General features: G+C 31.9%; 1 protein-coding gene across 1 annotated transcript; it reads right to left on the bottom strand.

The window, feature by feature from the left end:
* Window positions 1-12,438: 12,438 nt before the first annotated feature.
* Window positions 12,439-14,029, bottom strand: LOC130968788 (probable WRKY transcription factor 11). Its single transcript, XM_057894250.1, has 3 exons — window positions 13,301-14,029; window positions 13,087-13,212; window positions 12,439-12,890 (listed from the first exon to the last, which is right to left on the bottom strand). The coding sequence occupies exons 1-3, from the start codon at window positions 13,951-13,953 to the stop codon at window positions 12,698-12,700; spliced, it is 972 nt and encodes a 323-aa protein (XP_057750233.1). The 5' UTR covers window positions 13,954-14,029; the 3' UTR covers window positions 12,439-12,697.
* Window positions 14,030-26,619: the final 12,590 nt, after the last annotated feature.

Below are 26,619 nucleotides of genomic sequence, written 5' to 3'. Positions count from 1 at the left end.
CTAATTAACTAAAAAAGATTTTAAAATTAAATAGATGGATTTCGAAAAAGAAGAAAGAGAAAGAAGTGAGAAGTTTTCGAAAATAGAAGAGAGAGGAATTAGTTAGGAAGTTTTGAAAAAGAAGAAAGAGAAAACAAGTAACTAATTAAGAAAGATTTGAAAATAAGATAAGATAGAAGATTTGAAAAAGAATTTATTTTAAAATTTGGGATTAAAATTGGAAAGAAAAAGTCAACAAGATAAGATAAGAATTGAAAAAATTTGAAAAAGATTTGATTTTGAAATTGAAATTGAAATAAGATAAGATAAAGACTTGAAAATAATTTGAAATGGTAAGATTTAAAAATTGAATTTTGAAAAAGATTTGATTTTGAAAATTGAAATTAAGATAAGATAAGATAATGATTTGAAAAAGAAGTTAAGAAAGATAAGACTTAAAAAGATTTGAAAATCAAATTTGAAAAGATAGTAAAGTTTTAAAAAGATTTGAAATTAAAATTTAAAAGAAGATAAGATAGAAAAGTTTTAAATTAAAAAGATATGACAAGATTTGAAAAAGATTTAAAAAGATAAGATTTTGAAATTTTAAAATTTAATTTCACTAACAAGAAAACACCAAATTTAAAAATTTTTGAAATCAAATAGGTAAGATTTTCGAAAATTTTGATTAAAAGATAGAAATGATATATTTTTTATTTTTTGAATTAATGAAGAAAGAATAAAACAATCAAAAGACGCCAAACTTAAAATTTTTAGGATAAAAAATAGTGATTTTCGAAAATTGAAGAGAAAAACACCAAAAGACACCAAACTTAAAACTTTTAAGATCAAAACAAGAAAAGAAACAAGAATAACTTGAATACCAAGAAGAACACTAAGAACAAGTTTTCGAAAATTTTTAGAAAAGAAAGACACAAAGGACACCAAACTTAAAAACTGACACTATACTCAAACAAAAGACATAATTTTTGAAAATTTTTTGAAAAAGAAAGCAAGAAAATTCAAAACTTTAACAACAACAAGAATGAAAGACTCAAACAAAAGATAAAGATCAACAAAGAAAAGAAAAGATTTTTGAAAAGTTTTTTATTTTTTTGAAAAAGAAAATAAAAGACTCAAACAAAATAGTAAAAAGTACCTAATCTACGCAACAAGATAATCCGGTAGTTGGTCAAATCCGAAAAATCTCCGGCAACAGCGCCAAAAACTTGGTGCACGAAACTGACTCCGCACGTTTCGCACAGATAGACCAGCAAGTATACCGGGTCATCCAAGTAATACCTCAGGTGAGTGAGGGTCGATCCCACGGAGATTGTTGGTTTGAGCAAGTAGTGGTTATCTTGCAGATCTTAGTTAGGCGGATAGAAAATATAGGTTGTCACGCAAAACGCATAAAACAAATAAATGAATAGACATACCAAATTAATTGTGAAAACAGTAATGGATGATTAGTTAAGGCTTCGGAGATGCTTTGTCTTTCCAGATTAACTTTTCTCACCGTCTACTTCAATAACTTTCTGATTCCTTCAATGACAGCCGTAAGTGATTAACTCATGTCCTCTCATCAAGTTAACCTCCTCCGCTGCAGCAATCCACCATGTTGAAGTGACTCATGTCCTCTCATCAAGCCACCTTTAGGTTTCTCACTGTAGCAGAAGACGAAGCTCTAAGCAATCCACTTCCCTTCATGATCCTACTCAAGGTACCACAGAGACCTCACGCACCCATAGTCAACGGGATTTCATGTCACGTTATTCAAATTTGCTCAGATGCTCTATTCGAATCCGCAATGCAATCTCTAGCTTTATTTCAATGCTATCCTAGTCAGGACTCGCACAGAGCCATGTAGAACAAGGGTGATTGTCACGGGTCACCCTCAATTCATGAGATGAAGAATGAGAATTCATAAGAGAATAGAATCAGAATTGTATTGAAAATAGAACAGTAATATTATTAATCCATGAAACTCAGCAGAGCTCCTAACCCTAACTTAGGAGGTTAGTGACTCATACTGTACAAAAGTGATGAATTCGAATGGGCAAAGATCCGCCTAGAGATCAAAAGTTTTTCCCCTATATATACTAATCTAATAACTTCAACATTACAGAAAATAAGATAAACTAGTCTTGTAGTGCGAAAATCCACTTCTGGGGCCCACCTGGTGAGTGTTTGGACTGAGCTTGAGTGAACTCCACGAGCTAGTAGCCCTTAGGGTCATTGAACGCTGGCTAGGGACCCCCTTTTGGGCATTGGACACCAGCTACTCCCCTGTGGGCGTTGGACGCCAGGAATGGGGTAGGTGGCTGGCGTTGAATGCCAGTTTTGGGCCTCCATTTCCGAAGTAAAATATGTACTATTAATATTTCTAGAAAGCCCTAGATGTTAGCTTTTCGTATCTATTGAGAGCGCGTCATTTGGACTTTTGTAACTCCAGAAAAACTCCTTCGAGTGCACGGAGGTCAGATTCTGACAACATCTGTAGTGCTTTCTCTGTCTCTGAATCAGACTTTTGCTCAAATTCTTCAATTTCAGCCAGGAAATACCTGAAATCACCATAAAATACACAAACTCAAAGTAGAATCTAAAAATGTGAATTTAGCACTAAAACCTATGAAAATATAATAAAACTTAGTTAAAACATAATGAAAACTATATGAAAATGACACCAAAAAGTATATAAAATATCTGCTCATCAACAGGACTAGCTTGAATATGTGACATATAATTCGACCTAAGGACTACTTTTAAATCTTATTTGAAACTAAGAAACCAAGGAATTGGAAATCAGTTACTAAAGATTTATCGTCAAAGATCTTTGCAAACTTTAAGATAAGTAAACAAGGTTTGATTTTTCTAAAAGCATAAACATCTCCAAAGTCCTTGACTCTTACTATCACTATCTTTTCTCAAATCAACATTCAAGCTCTCTATCTGTAACCATTCAAACATTCAAGCATTCAAGATTCTCAAGTTCTCAGCAAGATACAATATTGCCCCCTTTAAATCAGGTTTTATTATTCTAATTAGGAATTTAATCTGATATTTTCTTACTCAATTTTTTAATCCTCGTGAGAATGATATCCACTCACTGTGGTATTATTTGAACGATCCAGTTCACTTGCTAGTATCTGTGAGCTTTAATTTTTACTCATCAACACACTGCGTGTCACCAGAATGCAACGTTTAACTAAAATGTGATACCATCGAAACAATCTGACGGTAACTCTAATAAAAAAATTGCGCCTATTTCATACATTTTCCCTCCAAATATTACCCACTAATTTACCGTCAGATAAGTGAATCCGTCAGTAACAATTTGACAAAATAAATTTCACAACAAAACCCTCCAAAAATCTGTCGGTAACTTGAGACGCTAAATTCGAAGGTACTTGGCATTTTTCTTGTAGTGCAAGGCCACTTTCAATATGTTATTGGAAAGAGATTGGATTCATGGAGTAGGGACTATCCACTCAACTCTGCATCAAAATTTGGTGCTTTGGGATGACTATTGCAAGATTGAGGAGATTGAAGCTGACGATAGCCTCTGTTATGTCAAATAGAAGAATGTTAATTTCAAATAATATTATGCTTGTGTTCGACCACTAGACATTGATATGAGCACCTTTGACCTAAATATTATCAAAGGTTGCTATGTTGTGGCCCATGACATGATGCTGGTCCCAAAGGTCAGGGGAAACTTGGCCACTTAATCCACTTGATGGATATATCGAGCCAGTAGGCTCGACTCTCAGCCTATATGGCTAAGAAGAATGAATGTACAGTGGAACGTGCACTGGATTGTATATATGAACTAGACCCGTTGGGGTTACAAAATCGGATTTATCTTCAAAAGATTTGCACAATAAAAAAATTGAGGTGCAAGATCCACTCGAGGAGGTCGACATTGTTGGAGAGGGTTGAGTTACATATGTAGGTAGCTATCTAGATCCTCCTTTCAAAGGTAATCTAATAGAGGTGCTGAACGAATATCAATATTTGTTTGCCTGGCAGTATAAAGAAATGCCTAGGTTGGATGAATCATTGGTCTAGCACAAGCTCCCTATCATCCTTAATGCTCAACGCATTAAACAAGCTCCTAGACGCTTTGCACCTGAGATCATGGTCAAGATCAAGGAAGAGGTTGAGTGTTTGCTAAAAGTAAGATTTATTCGAATGGCCAGGTATGTTGAACGGATTTCTAATATCGTACCTGTAATTAAGAAAAATAGAAAACTAAGAGTGTGTATCAATTTCAACAATTTGAATAAAGAAACACCAAAATATGAGTATCACATGCCAATTGCAGAGATGTTGATCAACTTTGTAGTAGGAAGCAAACTTCTGAGCTTCGCGGATGGATACTCAGGATATAATTAGATATTCTATCCCAAGAAGATACGTCGAAAATAGCTTTTCGATGCCCGAAAACTATCGGCACCTAAGATTGGCTAGTCATGCCATTTGGATTAACGAATGCAAGGGCCACTTATCAAAGAACAATGAACTCTATTTTTCATGATTTCATTGGAAAGTTTATGGAAATTTACATTGATGATGTAGTTGTGGAGTCAGAATCGAAACAGTCTCATTTAAGTAACATTGAAATGACTTTCAAACAAATGAGACATCATCGACTTAAGTTAAATCCATTAAAATGTGCTTTTGGTGTATCTAAAGGAAACTTTTTTGGATTCATTGTACAAAAGAAAGGAGTAACCATTGAGACCAACAAGTGCAAGGCTATTTTTGATTCAGCACCTTGTAAGAATAAGAAAGAACTTTAATATTTCTTAGGTAAAGTATATTTTCTTTGACGTTTCATTTCGAACCTTTTAGATAAAACGAAGATATTTACTTCTTTATTGAAATTGAAATAGGGAGAAGAATTTAAATTGGAGGATAAACACCAAGACACATTTGATCAGATAAAGCGTACTTGACTTTACTACCAATCCTACCACCTATCAAGCAAGACGACCATTGAAACTATATATAGCTGCATCAGAAACGACCTTAAGGAGCATGCTGGCCCAAGTAGATAAAGATGGTAATGAGAAAGTTATTTATTATCTAAGTCAAACATTAACTAATGTAGAAACTAGATACAGCATTATCAAGAAGCTTTGCTTAGCCCTCTATTTCTCTTGTACTAAGCTTAGTTATTTAATTGGAAAGAATGTTTATGTTGTTTCAAAATTTGATGTTATTAAATACATGCTTTCTTATCCAATTTTAAGAATTCAAATTGTCAAATGGATGTTGGGTTTAATCGAATGTTCTTTATTTTATGTCCCTGCTAAGTCTGTCAAAGGAGAAGTGATTGTTGACTTCCTAGCAGATCACCCTTGTGTTAACATAGACGAGAAGGCCATAAAGATATAGTTGGATACTTAGAACTTAAGCCTTGAAAATTATTATTCGATAGGTCTAGGCATCAACATGGAGTGAAAGTTAGGATAGTAATAATCACTCATAATGACATGCCAACTAAGTTCATGTTTCGACTAGAGCCATTATTGTCAAATAATGAAGCAAACTATGAGGCCTTAATTTTTTGTCAGAGTTATTAATTGAAAAAAAGGCTCAAATAGTCGAAATCATGGGAGATTCATAACTAGCAATTCAATAGTTAGCTAGAAATTATCAAGTTATAAGTCAGAATCTAGCTAAATGTGATAGCATCTCGACCACTCGCCGAATTCGACTCGGTTTCAATAAAGCATATATTTAGAGAGTCAAATCAAGAAGAAGCTAACAAGTTAGCTCAGATAGCTTTGTGCTATAGAGTGTCTCCTAATTTGATGAAACTGTTCAGTGAAATCAAAACTAACTTAACTCCTTTGGAGCTAAGAGGGGTTTGTTGCATGAATACACTTGATCCAAGTGATTGGAGATTTAAGATCATCGACTTTCTCAAAAATCCCAATCAAAGAATAGATCGAAAGAATAGATACTTAGCATTGAGTTTTGTATTAGTTGGAGAAGATTTGTATAAAAAAGTGTCGATGGCTCTTTGCTCCAATGCATAGGTGCGCAAGATGCCTATTTGGCTATGACAAGAGGTATAGGTTGAGTTACTTTGACTTCGAAGTTAATTGGTTGGTCAACTTCTCGGTCAGATTCACTATCTGCTTTGACCCTAACTTTTGATCCTCTCTTGGATTGTTTAGACTAGATAAATGATAGATAAACTGCTAAGTATACATTAAAATTCAAAGGGATAATAAACTAAATTATGATGTATACCTTGGAAGAAGCAGTGGATTTTGTTTTTGGTATTTTTCTTGGGGCCAGCACCCATGAGAATGTCGATAGGACCTTGCTTCTTAGAAGAGAGCATGACATCATTTGAATTCCCTTTGCCTAGTCCAACACCTTGTTTGCATTTTGTCTTCTTTGGAGCAACATCCTTATCTGAGTCCCAATTTTCTTTGATTAGTTGAGGGTCAACAACAACGCTAATAATTTGAGTTGGTTGAGCAGCTGAAAGCACATGAAAAATATAAAATGAGTAGAAGATATGAATTGTTAAGACCCAAGGAAACACAAGATACATGGGGGATATCCAGTGATCCTTGTTCAACCATGGATTTTATCACTGGTTCCTCAATGGTAAACGGCACCAATTGTGTTTATACCCAACATTCTTGGGTCGCATTTTTGAAGGCGGTAATTCACTTCCAAAGCTCCTTTAGGAGGGTTAGGCAGCCAATCAACGAGGCCGAAATAGGCATTAGAAAAAGAAAAAAACTTGAAAGGACCCATAAAAGATTTCTTTTGTGCTAAAGGATCTTGCGTAAAAGATTGTAAATAACACTGGCGACATTTGCATAAGTGTGTTTCCTTCTTTTTTTCCCATACCTCTAAGGCCTCGTTAAAAACATACCTTATCTTCCAGAAATGTCATTTAACCTTGTGATACTTCTCAAATTTAATAATCTCTTTGACATGCTCACCTTTGGTTTTTCTTGATGTTGTGATAGTTTGCGCAGCAGGAAGGATCAGATTAGAAAGGGTTTAATCAATCAAAGTGTAATAAGATGCATAATAAGCCGACCACCATTTATGGAAAGAATATGTTAAAAGGAAATAGCGAGTGAGGTTAAGCCTATGATATTGAGAAATCATTCTCTGATTATTCATGTCGAGAATTTGGTCAAATTTCTCTAATCTCGACACTTCATAATGAGCAATTTGTGCTTCAAAGTTGATGGCATAAAAATGGAGAAGGTAGTGCCTGTGCAAGCCGAAATTGGCGTGACACAGACTGAGGAGAATAAGTCACTAATTTTTTTTTCAAGGCCATTGTCGATTCATGTGGAAGTTCTATTGGGAGGATTTGAGGAGTTAAGATGAGAGACCATAAATCATCGATAATAAATTGATTCTTTGGTTTGGAGCTGGTGAAAGAATGAAAAAACTTGACTGAACTTCGATGATGGGTGAAAGAATAGGGATAATAAGAAGTGTGATCATCGGTTTTGATGTCAAGTAGAAGAGTAATGAAGTGACAAAAAGCATCAACGGCAGACATTTTTTAGTTTCGACCAAGATAAAAAGGATAGTCGAATACCATCATAGGAGTTTTTGGAATGTCAGATGATAAAGCTATAAGACGAGGTTTTAGGTCAGCTTTTAACCACAAATTCACAACCCAAAGTGAACCAAAAGGGTTGGTTGAATTTTTACCTTGACGGATCTCATTCACCACTAAAGAAAGAGTTTCATACAATTGACCTAAGATAAAGGAAGGAAAGTCAATGTATTTCTTATGGTGGAGCATGATAGCTAGAGGAAGATAGTTATTTTTTTAATCTGGGTGAATTTAGGGCAAAAGAAAAAAGCATTGAGCCATAAAAGCAAAAAGGCTATATGATCACTGTCGGTGATGGGATCGCCATCAAAACTCATGTTGTTTTGAATAAATTCTAACATAAAGGTCAAGTCAAAGTTGATGTCGAAAGCATCATCAGGGTACTCAGTAGTCCAAGATACATACTTCCCATCAGGAGCATGCCAGTCATAGCAAATATTTCCATTAAAGTGGGACCCATCATCCCATATGAAAAAATGAAAATTGTTGGTAATTGGACATCAAAAGTATAAACTAGCTCCTAGGAGAGGTGCAGTGCATTACAGGTCGAAAAGTAGCTAGTTTAAGAGTAAAGTTAATTCCTATTATTTTCCAAACAAATTTATAAGGAAAAGCTAGTTTCAACATCCAAGTCGAAAAGAGAGAACATGACTCTTTAAGGGGAGCAATCCTAAAAACTTGACTAACGAAATAGAAAGCCTTAATATTCTTACAAAAAATCAAAGGAAGTTGCTCATGTGGAGGAGAAAAGAAAGAAGAGATGGATTCAATCTGTTCTTGAGTAGAAAGGGGCTCTAAAAACGAATATAAAGGCCAATAACCTTAAAGGAAAAGAATACCTAGTTCCTCCAGAGTTCTGTGGCTTCAATATTTCGATTAGGGAATTTCAAGCTTCCATCGTCGTTATAAAATTGTGCAACGTTAGCTGCCAAAGGAGGAAGAGGAATAAGTTTAACATCATCATCTTTCTCACGATGCTGAGAAAGCTATTGAGAAGTAATCGTTGCACAAGGTGCAGACACTGCTATAGTAGCAGCAATAGCCGGAAGGAAAGAAGATACAGAAGCCATAGTTGTAGGTGCCATGGAGGAAGCAATATGGTGGTGGTAGCAATAGTTGCAGAAGTAGAAGAGGCAGCAATAACATAAGGTGAAGCAGATTGATGATGAGCTGATTGAGAATTCATGGAAATGGTTGAAAGAAATGATAGAAAAGAAAGAAATTTTTTCTTAAGGAAATAAGAAATGATGAAAATGATAAAGGATGTATGGAGATCAACGAAGTAATGATGTTTGATATGAGTATTACCGTCAGATAGGAATTTCACACAAATAATTCCGTTGAAGTATAGTTCCCAACCGACAAACAATTCTGAATCAAAGTTTAAATTTTGGTTGTCACAAGTCCAACCCAATAAAAGTAACCGAGAGTATTAGATCTCGGGTCGTCTCTCAAAGGAATTGCAGTGAGGTATGCGTGCTATTGGTTATGGTATCCAAGGGGTGGGTTGGTTGATAAAAAGGCAAGAAAATAAATGACAAGAAAATAAAGCAAACAATTAAATAAAGCAAGTAATAAAGAGAGACATTCATGGTAAGGATTGAGAATATAGGCTTTCTATCCTAGTCATTAATTATCATACGATGATTATCAAGACCTAATCCTATTAAGTCATCTTCAACATCGGAAGAAGGTACAATGTTATCTTCAACATGGAAGAAAGTCAAATAGGATTAGTTAATCTCAATTCAAAAGTCCTAATCAACTTACTAATTGAATTAGCAAGAGATTAGAGTCAATGAAAATAATATTAACTAACAACTCTAGATCACCAACATAAGTTGGGTATTGATGACTCAAGATTGCCTAATTTTTCTTTCCAAGCCAAGAATGCTAAAAAAGTTACTCTAACATCCAACCAAGTATTTTGTCAAACACTTGGAAGGCATAAAAGGAAAGCATCATAAAATTACAAGAATAATAAAATCTCCTACTACCCAATGTAAGAAATTAACAATAACAACTCAAAGAAACAACGATAAATAAAGAAACATTAAATTGCATTAAAAGGAAATCAAAGTAACAAGAGTGCTCATAAATATATAAGTGACATAAAAGGAAAATTAACACCATAAACTAAGAGAATAAAGATGTAGGAACAAGAAATTGTAAAGAAAACTAAATGAAAACAAGAAATTAAACCTAGATCTAAGAGAAATTAACCTAATTTTAACCTAATTCTAGAGAGAAGAGAGAGAGAAGAGGGAGCTTCTCTCTCTAGAAACTACCTAAAGCATGTTCCCTACACTAACAAATTGCTCCCTCCACCCCCTTGATCCATCTTGAATTCAGCCTCTAATAGCTTCAGAAATGAGTTGGACTTGGGCCTGAATGTCTCAGAAATCGTCCCCAACGAATTCACTTTAATGAGGTCACGTGACCAGCGTCACGCGTGCGCGTCGCTGTCAAATTTCCTCCTCACACGTACGCGTGGGTGACGCGTGCGGGTGGCTTTCAATTCTCCAAATACTCATTTCTTCTTGAATTCTCCACTTGCATGCTTTTCTCTTCACTTATTCCATCCAATACTTGCCTTATGAACTTGAAATCACTCAACAAACATATCAAGGCATCAAATGGAATTAAAGTGAATTAAATTTAGCTATTTTAAGGGCTAAAAAGCATGTTTTCACTCTTAAGCACAAATTTAGGGAGAATTACAAAAGCATGCTATTTCATTGAATAAATGTGAGAAAAGTTGATAAAATCCACCAAATTCAACACAAGATAAATCCCAAAATTGAGATTTTTCAATGTTCTTAAGCTGTGAAAAGCCCATTAAAGTTCCAAAGACGTTGCATATTCCCATGAAAATGCGCACAGAATTTTCAGAAACTGTGTAACTGTCTTTTTAAATTCTGAATTTGAAAAGTAACATTTGATCAACACATGACACGTAAAACTTATTATTTTTCTAAAATGATAAGTTTAAGGGGCAATTTATAAGTACAAAATTTTGACTAATTGTGCAATTCGACCATGATAAAGAAGAATGTCAACTCATCATATATGATATGAGTCGAATCGAAAAGAATCTCGATCGAAAGTTATTAATCGCACGTGGTTTAATCTGGTAGCACGATACAAAATATGGGGCTTGGAGACCAAGTTAAAAAGAAGACATGGGATGTCCAACTTAGATGACAAGGTCCTTTACAGTCAAGATAAGGTTGTGAATTGTGCGAGCCCAAGAAAAAGGGAGAAGTTAGATCGTGAAAAGAAAGAAGCATTCTACAGTCCCCCTTGTGATCTATAAATAAAAAAAAAAAAATTGTATAAGTTAGGGACTTCAATCTGAACACTTCATAATTTCATTAAAACTCTACAAATTTTTAGTCACACTAACGCAATGGAAGATCATGAAAATATAGAATATAAATGCATGTGAGTGAGTGTCTAGAATCAACTTTCAATTTATTTTTTTTTTATTTTTTTTTACGTATTTTACTTTTATTTCAAATTTTTTACTTCTATTTTTTTAAGCATTTCACTTTTTTTAAGCATTTTATTTTCTTTCAATTTTAATTTTATTTTATTTTATCTATTTAAAGTTTTATTTATTTTTTGTATTTCTATTATTGTTGTTATTTATATTATTTGATCCAATTTATATTTAATATTTTATGTATAAATAATCATTCAACATATACATTAAATAAATTTTAGATCAAATTCATTTTTTTAAGATAAGTCATATTACTCTTTGAATTAAGATTTTGATACAAAATTAATTCCACGCCCTGTCGAAATTATTAAAAATCAAGCGAAACAAGAATAAACTCATATTTGTTTCAATATGTTAGGATCGAGTGAGCCTGAAAGGTGTAACTGCTGGTTGGATAAAAGGTATAACTATTTCACCTGTCTAGAGCTTGTAATACACATTACTGTACATTTTGTTCATAATCTCTTCACATAGTATACATATATTTTTTTTAAAAGTACACTATAGTGCTATTATTAGTGCATGTCAACTCCACCTATTCTACCGTTAAGCCTATCCATTGCTGAGTCGAATTGTCAATCTGCTCTAAGCGGATTGGATACCCACAGCCGCAGGACTGAATAATATCCGCAAAAACAATAAAAGAAAATAGATGTTCAAACTTTATTTTATACACAGCTCTACCTGCTCCATAACCAACTTCATTTGATGCGGGTTGAATTACCAAACAGATTAAAACGGGTACGAATAGTCTTGCACTAGCTAAACCCTTTATTTATAACTTAGAAATTCATGAATGCACGAACTTACGGGGAAATACTCCTAATTGTCAATGATTTTGAGTGAAACTAGGAAATTATTTCACGTGGAAGGGCATCCTAATATTGGTCGTAGTCAAAGAAGAAGACCTTAGAACCCCCAACCCCAAGATTTGAAATAGCTGGCTATGAGGGACCCATCCCCAATAATAACCATTGACCTGTTCCTTCTCCCACTACCACCAACTTTACACTGCTCAATATTCAATTAAAGTTATTATTATTCCAACTCCACCTCTCTCTGCTGGGACCCTCATCTTGCAGCATCCTACACAAGTGCTCCTTGACTTTTTCCTCAAATAATGCCTTCTTCTTCAACGCAAGGAATCTAATCTTTGAAACTAGATCTCCCAATATTATTATTAAATCCATACATTACTATGCACAACGCAATAATAGTGGGCCCAGCCAAGCACCAAGCAAATTCAACTTCTTCGTCTAATCAATTTCTTACTTAGTTTTATGAAAAAATGAAAAATAAATAAATAAATCCACAAAAAACAGCAAGGGAGAAAAAATAATAAAAGAACAAACAAAACTATATTTAATTTTAGAGGTCCTACAATCTTCTGTCTATCAGAATTTTTTACAGCAAAAGTCTTCGCCAATTGTTTAGACGAATCCGTCAAAAGCTACTATAATGCAAACGTTGACTTCAACATTAGCTTTTGACTATACCGTCAAACACGTTGATGCCGCCGTTACCGTCACGTCACGGACAGTTTCAATGTTGGATGCAGCCCGGCGTAAGTAGTTTTCCAAACGGCGCCGATGCTTGATTCAACACGACCGGAGGCTAAAACCACCAGCAGAGGTGACGGCGAGAGTGCCGGCAGTTTCCGGCGAGTGTGGCTGCGGATTGTGACGGTGTTCCCCTTCGTACGTCACTATTAGCATCTTCGGATCGTCTTGTGCTCTCTCCACATGCTTCCTGGCCGGACATCCTCTCACGGTGCTGCACTTATAGTAACCACTGCAAAAACAAATAATAATATTAGTTTAATTACTAGATCTTAACTCAAATAGATCTCAATTAAGAAAATTTTCTTCTATTCAATAGATCCATTGGTTATTAATTAATACCTCAACTAACGGATCTTAATGTGAATATGATATAATTAATTGATGCAAAATGAAGACTCTGATATAATGAATTGTTAGAATAATACCGAGGGTAAGGTGAGCCCTTGATCGGTTTCTGACCGTACTTTCTCCACGAGAATTCGTCAGGCGGTATATCGGCGATCTTCGAACTTATAGCCGGCACACGGATCGTTCGTTTCACACGTGATTTCCTGAAACAACAAAAAATTATATTAGATTTTAATTTTAATTAATATTAATATTATTCGTTTGTCCTTTTAGCATGTTCACAAGATATACCTTCTCTTGGAGCAATGGCAATGAGCGGAGGAGGAGGCTTTTCCGGAGAGGGTTGCGTCATGGCACCTTTTCCGGTGAGAAGAAGAGAGAGGAGGTTTTCCGGAGGCAACGGGAGGGGGAGGAGGAGCTGGAAGGGTAAGGAAGGGGCCAATCTTGCCGTCGGAGACGCTAGCATCGCCGGTGATGGAGGACATGAAGGTGGAGGAGGTAGTGGTGGAAACAGGAGGGGAAATACTAAGTTCCATTTCTTGGTCGACATCCTTGTTGACGGCGGGCTTGGAGTTCAGAATGGTGGGCTTGTGGAAATCTAGTGTGAAGGCGGTGGTGGTTCCAGGCTGGGCCTGAGGGGGAGGGGTGGGCTGTTGTTGTGGTGGTGCGCGGCGGAAGCGGGCGTGGCCAGTGCGGTTAAGGAGGTTGATGACTTGCTTGAACTTGGACACTGTGAAGTCGGTTAGTTGGGAGCAGTTGAGGTTGTTATTATTGTTGGGGAGAGGGTAAGAGGAAGTAGAAGGAGAATGAGATTGAGATTGAGAAGAGAGGAGGCGAATGAGATGCTCCATGCTCTTCAAGCCAGCCGAAGCAGCTTCTTGAATTGCAACTTGTTCTTGTTGTTCCATCCTCATCCGTGGAACTCCTACCAGATCCACTGCCATCAAAGACGACGGAGAGAAGAAAGGGGGGTTTGGTTTTTGATTTGATTTTTTGTGCTTGAGGGTAAGGAAGAAAAAGGGGGAGGGAAGAGGGGGGTTATAAAAGAGAGAGAAAGGTGAAGGTATGAAGGGGTGTGGGAAAGTCAAAGGAGTTAACGTGGATCCGAGGGTAGAGATTGGGTGGAGGAGGGATGCAATTGGGGAAAGTACACCACGACAAAATATGAGTTACTGTAATGGTCCAAAAGAGGAGTTCGTGGTGGGTCCCTTCTTCACTCATTCACTCCGTAGTGGGTAACAGAACAGAGCATACAAGGGAAAAAAATACACAACCCCCTCTTCCTTCAACATATTAGTTAGTCTATGAAGAGAAAATATGATTGAATTATTAATTCACTAATTAATAAATATTTTCAATTTTTTATTTTAATAAATATATAAAAATTTAAAACCTATATAATTTCTATAAAATAATTTTAATTCATAACTTTATCATGAATGTTAAAGTAAACCCTAAGTTATAACTATTGATATTGAGTAATGTCTTTAGAATGATTCTTTCCTCGATACGTCCAAACCGTATGACAGTCAACGCTGCAGCATCTACTTTACTTTTTTCTTTTTAACTCTTTCACAACCGTTGCCCAGCAAAATAAATCAATGGCCTAGTCCTTTTACTTTATTCTATTTTTATCAAATTAACTCATCGTAATATCGTATACCAATTACGGACACTGTAAATTTTATCAATATTATTGTATTTTATCAATCTTAGATATATTTTATTTTATGAAATGATCAATATTAGACATCAATACTATTTTTTGTTACTCTTTTCAGATATATTAATCATTACTTGATCATTTGTTGCACGAGAGAGATATAAAATAGGAAGATAGAGAAATAATCTTGCCTTAAAAAAATTAGCTCCCCAACTTATTAGAGTCTAAATAATTGAAACCCTCACTATTTTCAGTTTGTTCCCAGTTAAATCATTATCTTTGTAATGGAAGTTTTAGTTTTCTTTTTCTTCTTCTTTCTTCATTATTGCCTAGTACTATCACTTGGAATTTTTGTCACTTTCAAGCGCATTCATGCATTTACTATAGTTTATATCAGTTTTTGAAAAGACCACGGATGTTTATCAACAACTACTACTTCAATTCATTTTTATTATAGTGAAATTTGTGAAAAGTATATTGACCTTGATAACCTGCTAATTACACCGAAAGAAAAATCAACGTCAACTAGTTGGCAAGTAGCGGTATTAATTAATATATTTATTTATATATTAAATGTTAAATACTTCCTACAACTGTCTTTTCAATTTTTTTAAAGAACATTGTTCCCTCACAATTAAGGAGGTTAATTACTTCTTGTTTTAACTACAGTAAACTTCACTTCTAGTTTTAGGTTTCGAGCTATATTATCGTAGATATATTATCAACAGTTCTTCCACTCTATTGTTTGATGATATGCAATAAAATTTCGACAAAATAAAAACAACAAAGCAGCATTTTGTTCATCTTAGATAAATAAATTTTATTACTTTATATAGTTTAACAATAAGATTTAAATTTCACTGCAATGTGCCAAAAAAATTTTCCCTTTTTATTTACTAATGCATACATAAAAATATTTTTACGCAATGGATATTGAAACTTGAATGTTCATAAGAGAGAAAAATAATTAATTCATAATAAAATAAAATTTATTTAACTAAATACCAGTAAAAAAAAATAACTTATACCACCAAAGTAACTATTTTGTTGCGATTTCATCGAAAGTTTCGCCATTAGCTTTCATCCTTTTGTTTTTGTCCCTTTCTTTATGGTTGACCATAAGCTTGATAGGTATGGGATGGTGGAAAAGCAAAAATGCAACTCAAGGAAGTGGAACTTTAATTTTTGAATTTTTGGCATGGATTCTCAATACGATGTGAAAAGCAACGTAACATATACAGTGTTAATAATTATGAAACGACGTAAAAGGGATTACAGCATTTGATGCCTTTTGCGAGGTCAAACCCTAATTTGGCCAGCAACAACAACGTGGGATAAAGAGAAAAAAGTCCTGATAATATATTGATCAAAAGAGTGGAACTTTAATTTTTGAATTTTGAAAATAACGCATTTTAACGATTAATTTAAACAAAAAAAGCAACATATGTGTTAGATTAATTAAATGATTAAGATCAATTAGTAATTTCTTAAAATAATTATTTATTTATATTTCTTTCAATTTAAAATACTTTTAAAATAATTCATTTATTACTATTGTTATTATTATATAACAAATAATTATCTCAATATTTTTTATTACAAGAAAATTCTTACAACAACCACAATAATGTAGTTATAATTTTTTGTTGTACTCTACTAAAATTTTGTGTTGTACTTGCTAGGGTTTTGTGTGTTGTCACTTTTTTTTTATTTCAAAATAAACCTTGTTTATGTTGAAGTGATCGCATTCTCTACTAATATGTGCTTGTGTGTTAATTCATAATGAACGAGATAGGTAGGAATAAAGGGAGAGATCAAATTGGTGTGGAGATATGGAGGAGATTGTGAGTTTGGAGGTAGATAATATCAAATTGGGACTACAGAATTATTTAAGGAGTTTAGTTGAAAGGTTGATGGCGGATAGAGATTTTAGTATTCGCATGATGGAAGTGGCCTTTTCTATAATTTGGAACATCTAGAAAAATGGTAAAAATACTTACTAATTAAAGCAATATGTAATTGACTTAAGGCACTGAAATATAGAAATGAATATTAAAGAAGATGATTACTAATTAGTTTTTACTTAGATTCGGTTATAGAGTATGTCGAACCATTGCAAAACAAAGGAGGTTGCTCGAAAGATTGCGTGAGGTGTTAAAGGTGAAAATTTTTAAGATGAGAGATAAAGAGGATCAGATTATAAAGGTGAGGGTCAACATGAATATTATTCATACGCAGAAGCAAAATATTAGATTGGCTAGTCTAGATAAGAACATTTTTGAAGTTCAGCTAAAATGTGAACCTCTTTAGATCTGTTGTAGTTTCTATAGTTTTATTGGTCATGATTCCAGAAATTGCAGTAAATTTTTAAAAAAATTCAGCTAATCAGAATCTAAAAAAATAAGATTTAAATTTCACTTGCTAATTAAAGCAATCTGTAATTCACTTGAGGTACTAAAATATAAAAATAAATATTAAAGAGAATGATTATTGATTAGTTCCTACTTGGATTCATTTATGGAATATGTCGGACTATTACAAAACAAAGGAGGCTGCTCAAAAGATTGGAGACAGAATACGTGAGTTGCTGATGGTAAAAACTTTCAATATGAGAAGTAAGGAGGATTGGATCATAAAGGTGAAGGTTAACATGAATGTTACTCATACGCAGAAGCAAAATATTAGATTGGCTAGTCTAGATAAAAAAAATTGTGAAGTTTAGCTAAAATGTGAACGCCTTGGGATCAATTATAGTTTTTATGGCTTTATTGGCTATAATTTCAAAAATTGCAGTAAATTATTAAAACATTTAGCTGATCAGAAACTAAAGAAAGAACGGTGGAGTTTTCAATTAAGAGTAGAATTAACAGGGTGGAAGTTAGAGGATAATTAGGAGAATTTAAACCTAAACATTAATAGAAAAGGAAGAGGTAGGAGAGCAATTAACCAAAAATTTAACCCATGTTAGCCTCGTCAAAAGTTTTTTCCAATTATCCTGCAATGACGTCAATAGAAAAATCATGATCCACAACAAGCCTAATCCAAAAAATCAAAATCTTCCAATTTTAGACCTGCACAATCATAATCTAAACCAAATATCACCAATTATCCTATCCCAAAACAGTAGTAGTGAACACATTCCTACAGGCGCTGAGGAGGTAAACGGGAGCAATTTTTCATGGAGGAAATAGGCATATTTCAGTGTGGCAGCAAAACTGGTATAGTAGGTAGGAGTTACAAGAGATAGAAGATTAAGCATTTAGCGAGAAAAAGCAATAGGGCTGGATACATCAAGAAGGTTATGGGGATAAAATGTAACACGGATGTTAAGGATGAAGAAGAGGGGGTGAAATTAAGAGAGAAGAGACAGTTGAGAGGAATGTTGATTGAGATGAGGGTGCCAACCCATTAAAAGTACCTACGAGGATATGAAGATAGCCATGTGAAACTGTTAGGATTTGGAGAGACCCTTGACAGTTCACAATATCAAAAGGATTAAGAATTTCTATTTCTCTGAGGTTGTGTTCTTATGTGAGACAAAGAACTAATCCTTATTTGTGGATAGGCATTTAAGAAATGTAGGTCTCATGGAATTATTTTGTGTTAATCCTAATGGAGTGGCAGGAGGTTTGGCTCTTGCATGGAGGAAAAGAGTGAAAGTGAAGGTGAACAGCAATATAGATTTTTATATCGAATCACATGGAAGATGTTAGAAGTTCATCTCTACAACACTGACCAGTTGAAAGATAATCAGTAGGGTTAAGTACGATTTTGGTCCCTAAGGTAGGGGCTGAAAATTTGTTTCGTCCCTAATTTTTTTTTTTCTTATAAAATTATCCCTAAGGTTTATCAAAGTTTTAAAATTGTCCTTTTTACTAAAATTTTTATTTTTATTCCAAAAATATCCTTAATTAAAAAAAAAACAGGTTAAAGAAAGGGGGGATTACCAGGGCAAGGGGAGGGAAGAAGAAAGGGGAAGGGATCACAAGGGGAGGGAGAAGAGGGGAGCCATCGTCGTAGTAGGCTCGTCACCGCCGTTGAGCCGCTGACTACGAAGAGAGAGAGAGAGAGAGAGAGAGATGCGTGAGCTAAAGGAAGAGAGAGAGGGGGATACGCCGTTGTCGCCACTGCCGCCGGTCCTCGCCCCTCACTGCTCGTTGTTGTTCCTCCCTCCTCGCCGCTCGCACTGTTACATGCGTCCTCACCGCTGCTCCATGACCCTCACCTCCCGCCGCTTCTTGTTCTTCTTTTTCTTCTTCTTCTTTGAACTGGATTTCTTGTGGAACTTCTGAATTTTTTGTGAAATTTGTTGTGCAATATCTGAATTTTTTGCTTTGTGATTCTGAATTTGTTGTGGAATATCTAAATTTGTTATGGAATTTGCTGTGGAATATTTGAATATCATGTTCTGTTGATGAATCTCTACTTTTGATTTGGCTTGAATTTGGAATATTGTTGCTGCTAAATTTTTTTATTATTGTTCAAAGTACAAGTTGTTTGAATTTCTTTAAATATTTTGGTCTATTTTTTACAATCTGAAGAAGATTAAGAAGATGAAGAAGCAGAGCATAATCTGAAGAAGATGAAGACGCAGAGCAAGAAAAGAGAGGTCAAAATTGTGATAGAGGGTAAGGGTATAAATGTTCAAAAGACAATTTTAAAATTACGTTAAATCTTAGGGACGATTTTGTAAGCAAAAAAAGTTGGGGATGAAAGAAATTTTCAGCCCTTATTTTAGGGACCAAATTCGTACTTAACCCTAATTAATATGAGGCCTTGTTGAAGATTATTAGGTAGCTAGGAGACAAATATGTGGTTATTGCTGATTTTAATGTCATATTGTCAACAGATAAAAAGCAGGGAAGAAGGGAGAAATCAGTTCAATCTATTCAGAAGTTTCAAAAATTTATGAACTATGGCAGCTTAGTGGATATGGGATATTAAGAAAAAAATTTACATGGTAGAATCGAAGTTGTCAAGAGAGATAGAGCAGTTAGAAAGACACTAGATAGAGCTTTATGTCACTGAAAGTGAGGGAGGAATATCCATTGGCCACACTCACATATTTAGAAGATATTGGATTAAACCATCACCCTTTCTCTTAAAGTCAAATTCAGCAACAATCAAGAATAAAAAGAGGTTCAAATTTCAAGAAAAATAGTGTAAGGAGGAAATAATTGATACAATTGTTAATGAGGTATGACAAACAAGCTTTTCTGGCTCTCCAATATACCAATTATTTAGAAATTGAAACCCTACAGATCTGAAATAGTCAAATAAAAATACTTCGGGGGTTGAAATTCAAGGAATGGAGAGGATTGCGACTAAACTCTTAGCCTTGAAGAAAAATTTTCAGTTCCGCTAATAATGTAGAGATCTTAAAGCTAGAAGAAGAGTTTAGTAACACATGCTATAGAGAAAAGGTTTTGGCAAGAGAAATCAATGATTAATTAGCTCAAATGGGGAGATCAAAACACAATTTTCTTTCACTCCAAGTGTCAAGTCAAAAATAGGAGAAATAAGATATCAAGGTTAGAGGACGAGAATGAAGAGTGGTGTACTGCCCTAGATACAATTAGTGCGAGAGCACAGATGTATTTTGAAGAGTTATTTACCTTAGGGAATCCTCGAGACCCCTCTCGTTTGCTAGTTGGTTTGAGAAAGAAGATCTCCTCTGAGACTAATCGGCACCTAACTAAATTGGTTTAGTGAAGAGAAAATAAAAAAAAGTGATTTTTCTATTAACCCGAGGGCTATCCCAAAAGATGATCCAATCGATATTGAAAGTATTGATATGGTTGACTTTTGGGTGACGGAAGATGTTGTTGAAAAAGAGTCTGATCTTCCAAGTAATATTAAAGACTTGCTTGGTGAGTATTATAGTTTATTGATCAGACAATAAATTACAATAGCTTTGATCTTTAATTTATTGATAATGTGTTATATTTTGTTAGATGAGATTGATGCCAATTTAGATCAAGCCGGTGACGGTGGTAGTACGTAGTAGTTCATTTTATGCTGCACCACTTGCTTTTTCTGGTCCAAGTGCTAATGAAGGTGATGATATCAACGACGCAAATCTGCAACAAGTTATGGAGGATTTTGATGATTGATGACAAACTTGGATCATTTTGATGTTGCCATGTTATGTTTGATTGGTTGTTTTATTTTTTGACTTTTGAATTTGTATTTGAATGAGATTATAACATTCTGGTTTATGTAGTACTTTTAATTTGAATGATATTTTAAAATTTACATTAGACTATAATTATATTTTAATGTGTTTATTTGTATTTTATTTATTATTTTATTATAAAATGGTTTTTTCGGTTCAACCACGGTCGAACTAGTTGAACCTATGAACCAGTAAATTAGTAGCTAGAGCGGTTCGATGACCAGTTTGGTTCTCAGAACCTTGCCTTAAAGTGATCTCGAAAATTAAGTTACTCAAAATTGTTTTCGTAGTTACATTTTGGAATTCATAATAGTCCCTAAGGCACCTTCTGTCCATCGTTTGACATTCTCAAATTGCAATTAAAATTGAAATATAACTATATTATATTACTAATTAACAATCAAAATGTGTCACATAACACACTTTCATTAAAATTGAGATGAAATATTTTTTTCTAAAATTAATAAATCTCCTTCTTCATCCTCTTATTTATCTCTCTCCCCTTATCTATTTTTTTTACCCTTCTCATTAAAAATATTCTTTCATTATAATTAAAATAAAATATTTCTCTCCAAAATTAACAAATTCTCTTTCTCCTTCTTCTTCGTTATCTTTCTTTCTCTTTTCTCTATCATTTTTTATTTTTCTCTACTTTTTTGATTTACAAAAATAAAATTATAAGAAATTTACTAAATTTATACTTAGATATAATTAAAAAATAATCTTGTAACATTATTTAGATAAAAATATATTATTATTATATACATAATTTTTAGTTTTTATCTATTATATATTATTAATTTTACAACTAAAATTTGTTACATTTTATTTTTTCGTTGCAATTGAAATTAAATCTTTTTCTTAAAAATTAAAGAGTTTTCTTCTCCTCTTTTTTCTTTCTCTATCTCTCTGATCTTTTCACCTACTTTATGTCTCTTATATATCATTATCAATGACTAATTACAAATTTGATAATCAATAAATGCAACATGATATTCTTTAATTATAACTAAAATTAAAATATAGCTATATTATATTACTAATTAATAATTACACTTGAATAATCTTTTCTTGAATGATATTCAAGAAAATTTCAAGTTGCTTAGTATTCTACCAATTAATAACCCAAGATTCCAGACTTTTTTTAATTTTGAAAGAGATGCACGAGGGCAAAAAGACTATAGGTGTAAGATATCGAAGGGGAATGAATGCTTTCTTTTTTGCCATTTTTCGTCTTTATTTAATCATTAAAATGGAGATAGAATATTTTCTTCCAAAATTAATAAACTCTCTTTCTCCATCCACTTATCTATTTCTCTCCGCTTTTCTATTTCTCTCTACCATTCTCACTCTATATATAACGTATAATTTATATTTTATATTATTAATTTGACAAATTAAGTTGTGACACAAGATATTCTTTCACTACAATTAAAATAAAATATTTCTTTCCAAAATTAACAACTCTCTTTCGCTTTTTTCTTTATCTTTCTCTCTCTTTTCTCTTTTATTCTCTATCTCTCTACTTATTTTTATAAAAAAATAAAAATAATAAAATATTATAATTCAAATAAATTCATAAAATTATAAAAAATATGTTAAACTTATAATTAAAAATAATTCTGTAATATTATTCACATGAAAAATATATTATTATTATATATTTTTTATTTTTTATTTAGGTTCAAGATTTTATCGTTTATCTTTTTAATTTGTATTTTTATTTTTCTTTCTTCAAATATTTATTTCATATAATTTGAAAAGAATACTAATCTTGTGATTAATAATATAATCAAGATTTAATTGTTTCAAAAAAATTAATTTTATAACTATCAATGTAATTTTTTTTATACTAATATCTAATTATATTTATATATATATATATAAAAAAATATTATTTTTAAATAACAAGCATAAAAATTATTTATTTTTATTAAATAATTTTAACGCCTAATCAAATATAAAAATATATAGATTAAGTTCTTTTAAATTTTAGATAATGAATACTAAAATTAATTATTAGTAAAAGATTAAACTTTTTCACATGAAAATAATAACTAAAAAATTTATTATTTGATTTTTTTTATGAAGACTCTATTCTTAGTTGATACGATTTTTTTGTAAAAATAATTTAATTTAATAATATTTTTGTGCCATAATCTATAATATCAAAATAAAATTAATATAATTTCAAAAAATTTATATTCTCATAATATTATTATAAACAAAAAAATACTAATTTTCTATCAAATTTAAAGTCAACAAGTTATGTTTGCTAACGATGATTTTACGATGATTATTCATTTGGATATATCTTTATCTAAACATAATAATTAAAATATCAATACATATTATGTGTTAAATAGTTTAATTAACTATTGTTACATTATTTAATAATTTTTAATTATTAATTTTATATAAAAAATTTTTATATTGAAGTAAATTCTACTTCAGCTTTGATATCGAATTTAGAGTTTGAGAATCTATTCTACGTTAGGCAATTATAAATTGTCACTAAGTTATGTTATTTTTTGTTATTTTATATGTTTATTATTAATTATATAATAAAAATATAGAATAATTTTATTAATATTATTTTAATTTTATATTTATTTATATTTAAATTAATTATATTTTTATTATTTATAATTATTAATATAAATATTATTAAATATGTATAAATAAAAATATTAAATATTTTTATTAATTATAATATTATTATTTTTTTATAATTAAATAATATTTATTAAATTTTATTTTTTAATAAATATATAATATATAATAATATAATAAAATAAACTAATTAGTTAGTTATTAAATAAAATAGTTATTTTAGTATAAAAATAAAATAAAAAAATATTTATTATAAAAAATATTAAATTTTATATATTTATTTAATGATAACTAAATTATAATTTATTGATTATAATTTGTTAAAATTTAATTATTTTTAAAATATTAATAAAAATATATATTTTAAATTTTAATTTTAATTTTTAATTATTTTATATTTTTTATTTACGTAAAATTAATTCTATTGGATCAACTAATAATTTAACAATTAAATTAATAAATTAATAGATTAATAGTCTGATAAATTTTATCACCGATTGGATTCTAACAATTATGACTATAGCATATACCATATATATACTGTGCATATTTATATATGTAGTAGTACTGTAGTACTACTAAAATTATTAAAATAGAGTTAATAATGGAACCAGGCATAGGGCAGGTAGCTGCGGTGAGCAGGTAAGGCCCAATTAAATTCTTTTAAAAAAACAAAGGTTGGGTTTTGACATTTATCATGCTTCTTTTGACAAAATAATAAATTGTTCAACGTTTCAGTGCAACTACGCAGTTGACCACACCACAGCCAAACAAACCTGAACCTCCACTTTGTGTGAGAAGTTATATCGGATCCTTTGAAAATATATTTAATAGTACTTGTTTTAAAAATATAGATTTATTAGCTAAAAATTATTTTAAGAGTTATTGTTTAAAAGAATAACAAAAAAATATTTTAATTTTTTTAAAACATTCAATATATAAAACTTTTTTAAAAAATAATTTTCGTTTTTTATTAAAACTTTTTTCTTACTTAATAAGTGTCGTTATTGATGTTTAGTTTATAATAACTACACCTCCTTTATTTTATAGTGTTTAATTTATGATAACCATTAGAAACGAAAATGTGCAATTAATTGAAAGGTTCTTGAATAACCAATTAAACATGCTTCTAGTTTAAGAAAGAACGCTCAATAATTTCTCCCTTTATGCAAAACCATTGGGTTTTTTGCACTAATAGTAACATCCACCGTCAGATGAAGTCATCATCATCTAACGGCTACAAGTTATGGTGGCTATATGGTGGTTGACCTAGGGTGTAAGATTTGAATATTGGCAAAGCACATGATGCTCATCTGTGGTTCGGGTCAAAACCATTTGGCCAACAAATAAAGTAATCTCAATTAGTATATAGTAGTTTATTTAATTTGTTGACCCAAAATAAGTGTTAATAGTATTTTATTGTTGTTTCTTCTCTTTTTCTTATTTCATTCTCATATCGTAGCTAATTCATACCAATTCACATCCAATCCAGCTATTTGAGTTTTAGGTCAGCAACAACTAAACAAAGGAAGAGGAAAAAGTGCAACCACAACTTTTTTTTCTTACCTTATATTTTATGGTGGTTGACTTTTGTGGCCACGGTGATGAACTTGTCATGATGATGAATAATCAACTCCACATACTAATCAAAGAAAGAAATAAACAAATTCCACATTAGAAAAGTCAATTCCAACCATGTATATTTTCCACTCTCTGTGATCTCAACAGATTGAATTAAAATATCAAATAAAATAAAATAAGAAAAATAATATTAAAAGCCATCAGAATTATTTATTGTTTTTTATCATCATTTATTCATCAACTCAATTTTTTTAGTCTAATTCTTTTAGTCTAGTAATCCAATAATTTTATCCCATACTTTTAAACATTAATGATTAACTAATAACCAAAAAAAAAATTTTGATACCCTCTAGCATTCTTCATAAAATAAATAATAACACACTTTCAACCTTTAACACATGCAATTTCTGTTGCTTAGATATTATAGTACGGTTGTCATCTTTTTTGTTTAACAAATTTTCCATGCCTGATGTATGTGAATTCATTTATTATAGATTCATTTTGCACTAACATCCGAATATAGACTCATATCTATAGCATTTGAAATTATTGATACATTGTGTATGCATCTAGAATCTTACGTGCATGGTTGGTTGTATATTTTATTATTTCATATTTGCGTGCAAGGAAGCTAGATAACTCTAAATAGTTATTTTTGTTATCCCAAACAAGTTCTCCAATTAATGAAAGAGAAGACCTTATTTTGGCAATCCTCCCCGTATGATCTAGACAAACCTTGAAGTTGAATCTCACACATAAAAGACTAATTAATAAGCACGTTGCAAGTTGACTTTATAATGAGTCAAATATCATATCCTCAGCCTCTTCCTTTCAAAGACAAAATGTGATGATTATGTATCAAGATGCTAAGTATAAATAATTACTTTCTTCTATAACGGATTTTTAATTTATTCATCTTGAAAATTATGCTGCGTCGGCATAATCAGTATCGATTACAACTTCATTTGGGCTTTGGCTATTATTACTAGTGTTATTGGGCTTCTTTTTAACAGAAACTTTGGCAAACGCATTGCTTTCGGAGTTGTACAGTTTTAAAAAAGAATTGCTTTCAAAAAGAAAGGCAATTGCTGGCTTTAGATGCAAATGTTTTTTCATAACCCTTTTTTTTTTGTATTAGATATGTTTTTGTAAGTTATTCGTGGATCCTCTACCTTACTTTAACAAGGGCTGGCTTTGTCTCAGACTAAAACTAATGCTGACAACTTTTATTGACAAAAACTCATATATGCCCTATTTTTGGTGTAGCTGTCAAAATATTAGACTGGGAAAAGAAAAGACAGGCGTAGAGAGTTTTAGAGCACCCTGCCAGGTTTTTTTTCCTCTAGCAGGGAATATCTAGGACCATAGTTGTCAACCTAGATCGAACCGGTGAGTCATTGAGTCAGTAATAAATTATTGGTTAAACCGATCAACTTGATCTCACATAAATAAAAATGAAGTAATGTTCAAAATAATTTTTGAAATTTTTAATTCATTTCAGATTAATCTTCCATTTTTTAAAATGACCAAATAAGTTTTTCACTCTCAGAATCGTGAATTTCCATTAGTCCAAAAATT

The sequence above is a fragment of the Arachis stenosperma genome, chromosome 3 (assembly GCF_014773155.1).
Source record: "Arachis stenosperma cultivar V10309 chromosome 3, arast.V10309.gnm1.PFL2, whole genome shotgun sequence".
In the NCBI taxonomy this organism is placed as follows: Eukaryota; Viridiplantae; Streptophyta; class Magnoliopsida; order Fabales; family Fabaceae; genus Arachis; species Arachis stenosperma.
The sequence above is the reverse complement of the archived record's forward strand: the minus strand, read 5'-3'. Positions and strand labels throughout refer to the sequence as shown.

Bases quoted from the DNA above. Each gene is read 5' to 3' on its own strand.
- LOC130968788 (XM_057894250.1), bottom strand. From the start codon at position 13,953: ATGGCAGTGGATCTGGTAGGAGTTCCACGGATGAGGATGGAACAACAA. The intron at 13,213-13,300 runs GTATATCTTGTG...TTGTTGTTTCAG, and splicing joins TGCCATTGCTCCAAGAGAAG to GAAATCACGTGTGAAACGAA. The intron at 12,891-13,086 runs GTATTATTCTAA...TTGTTTTTGCAG, and splicing joins AAGGGCTCACCTTACCCTCG to TGGTTACTATAAGTGCAGCA.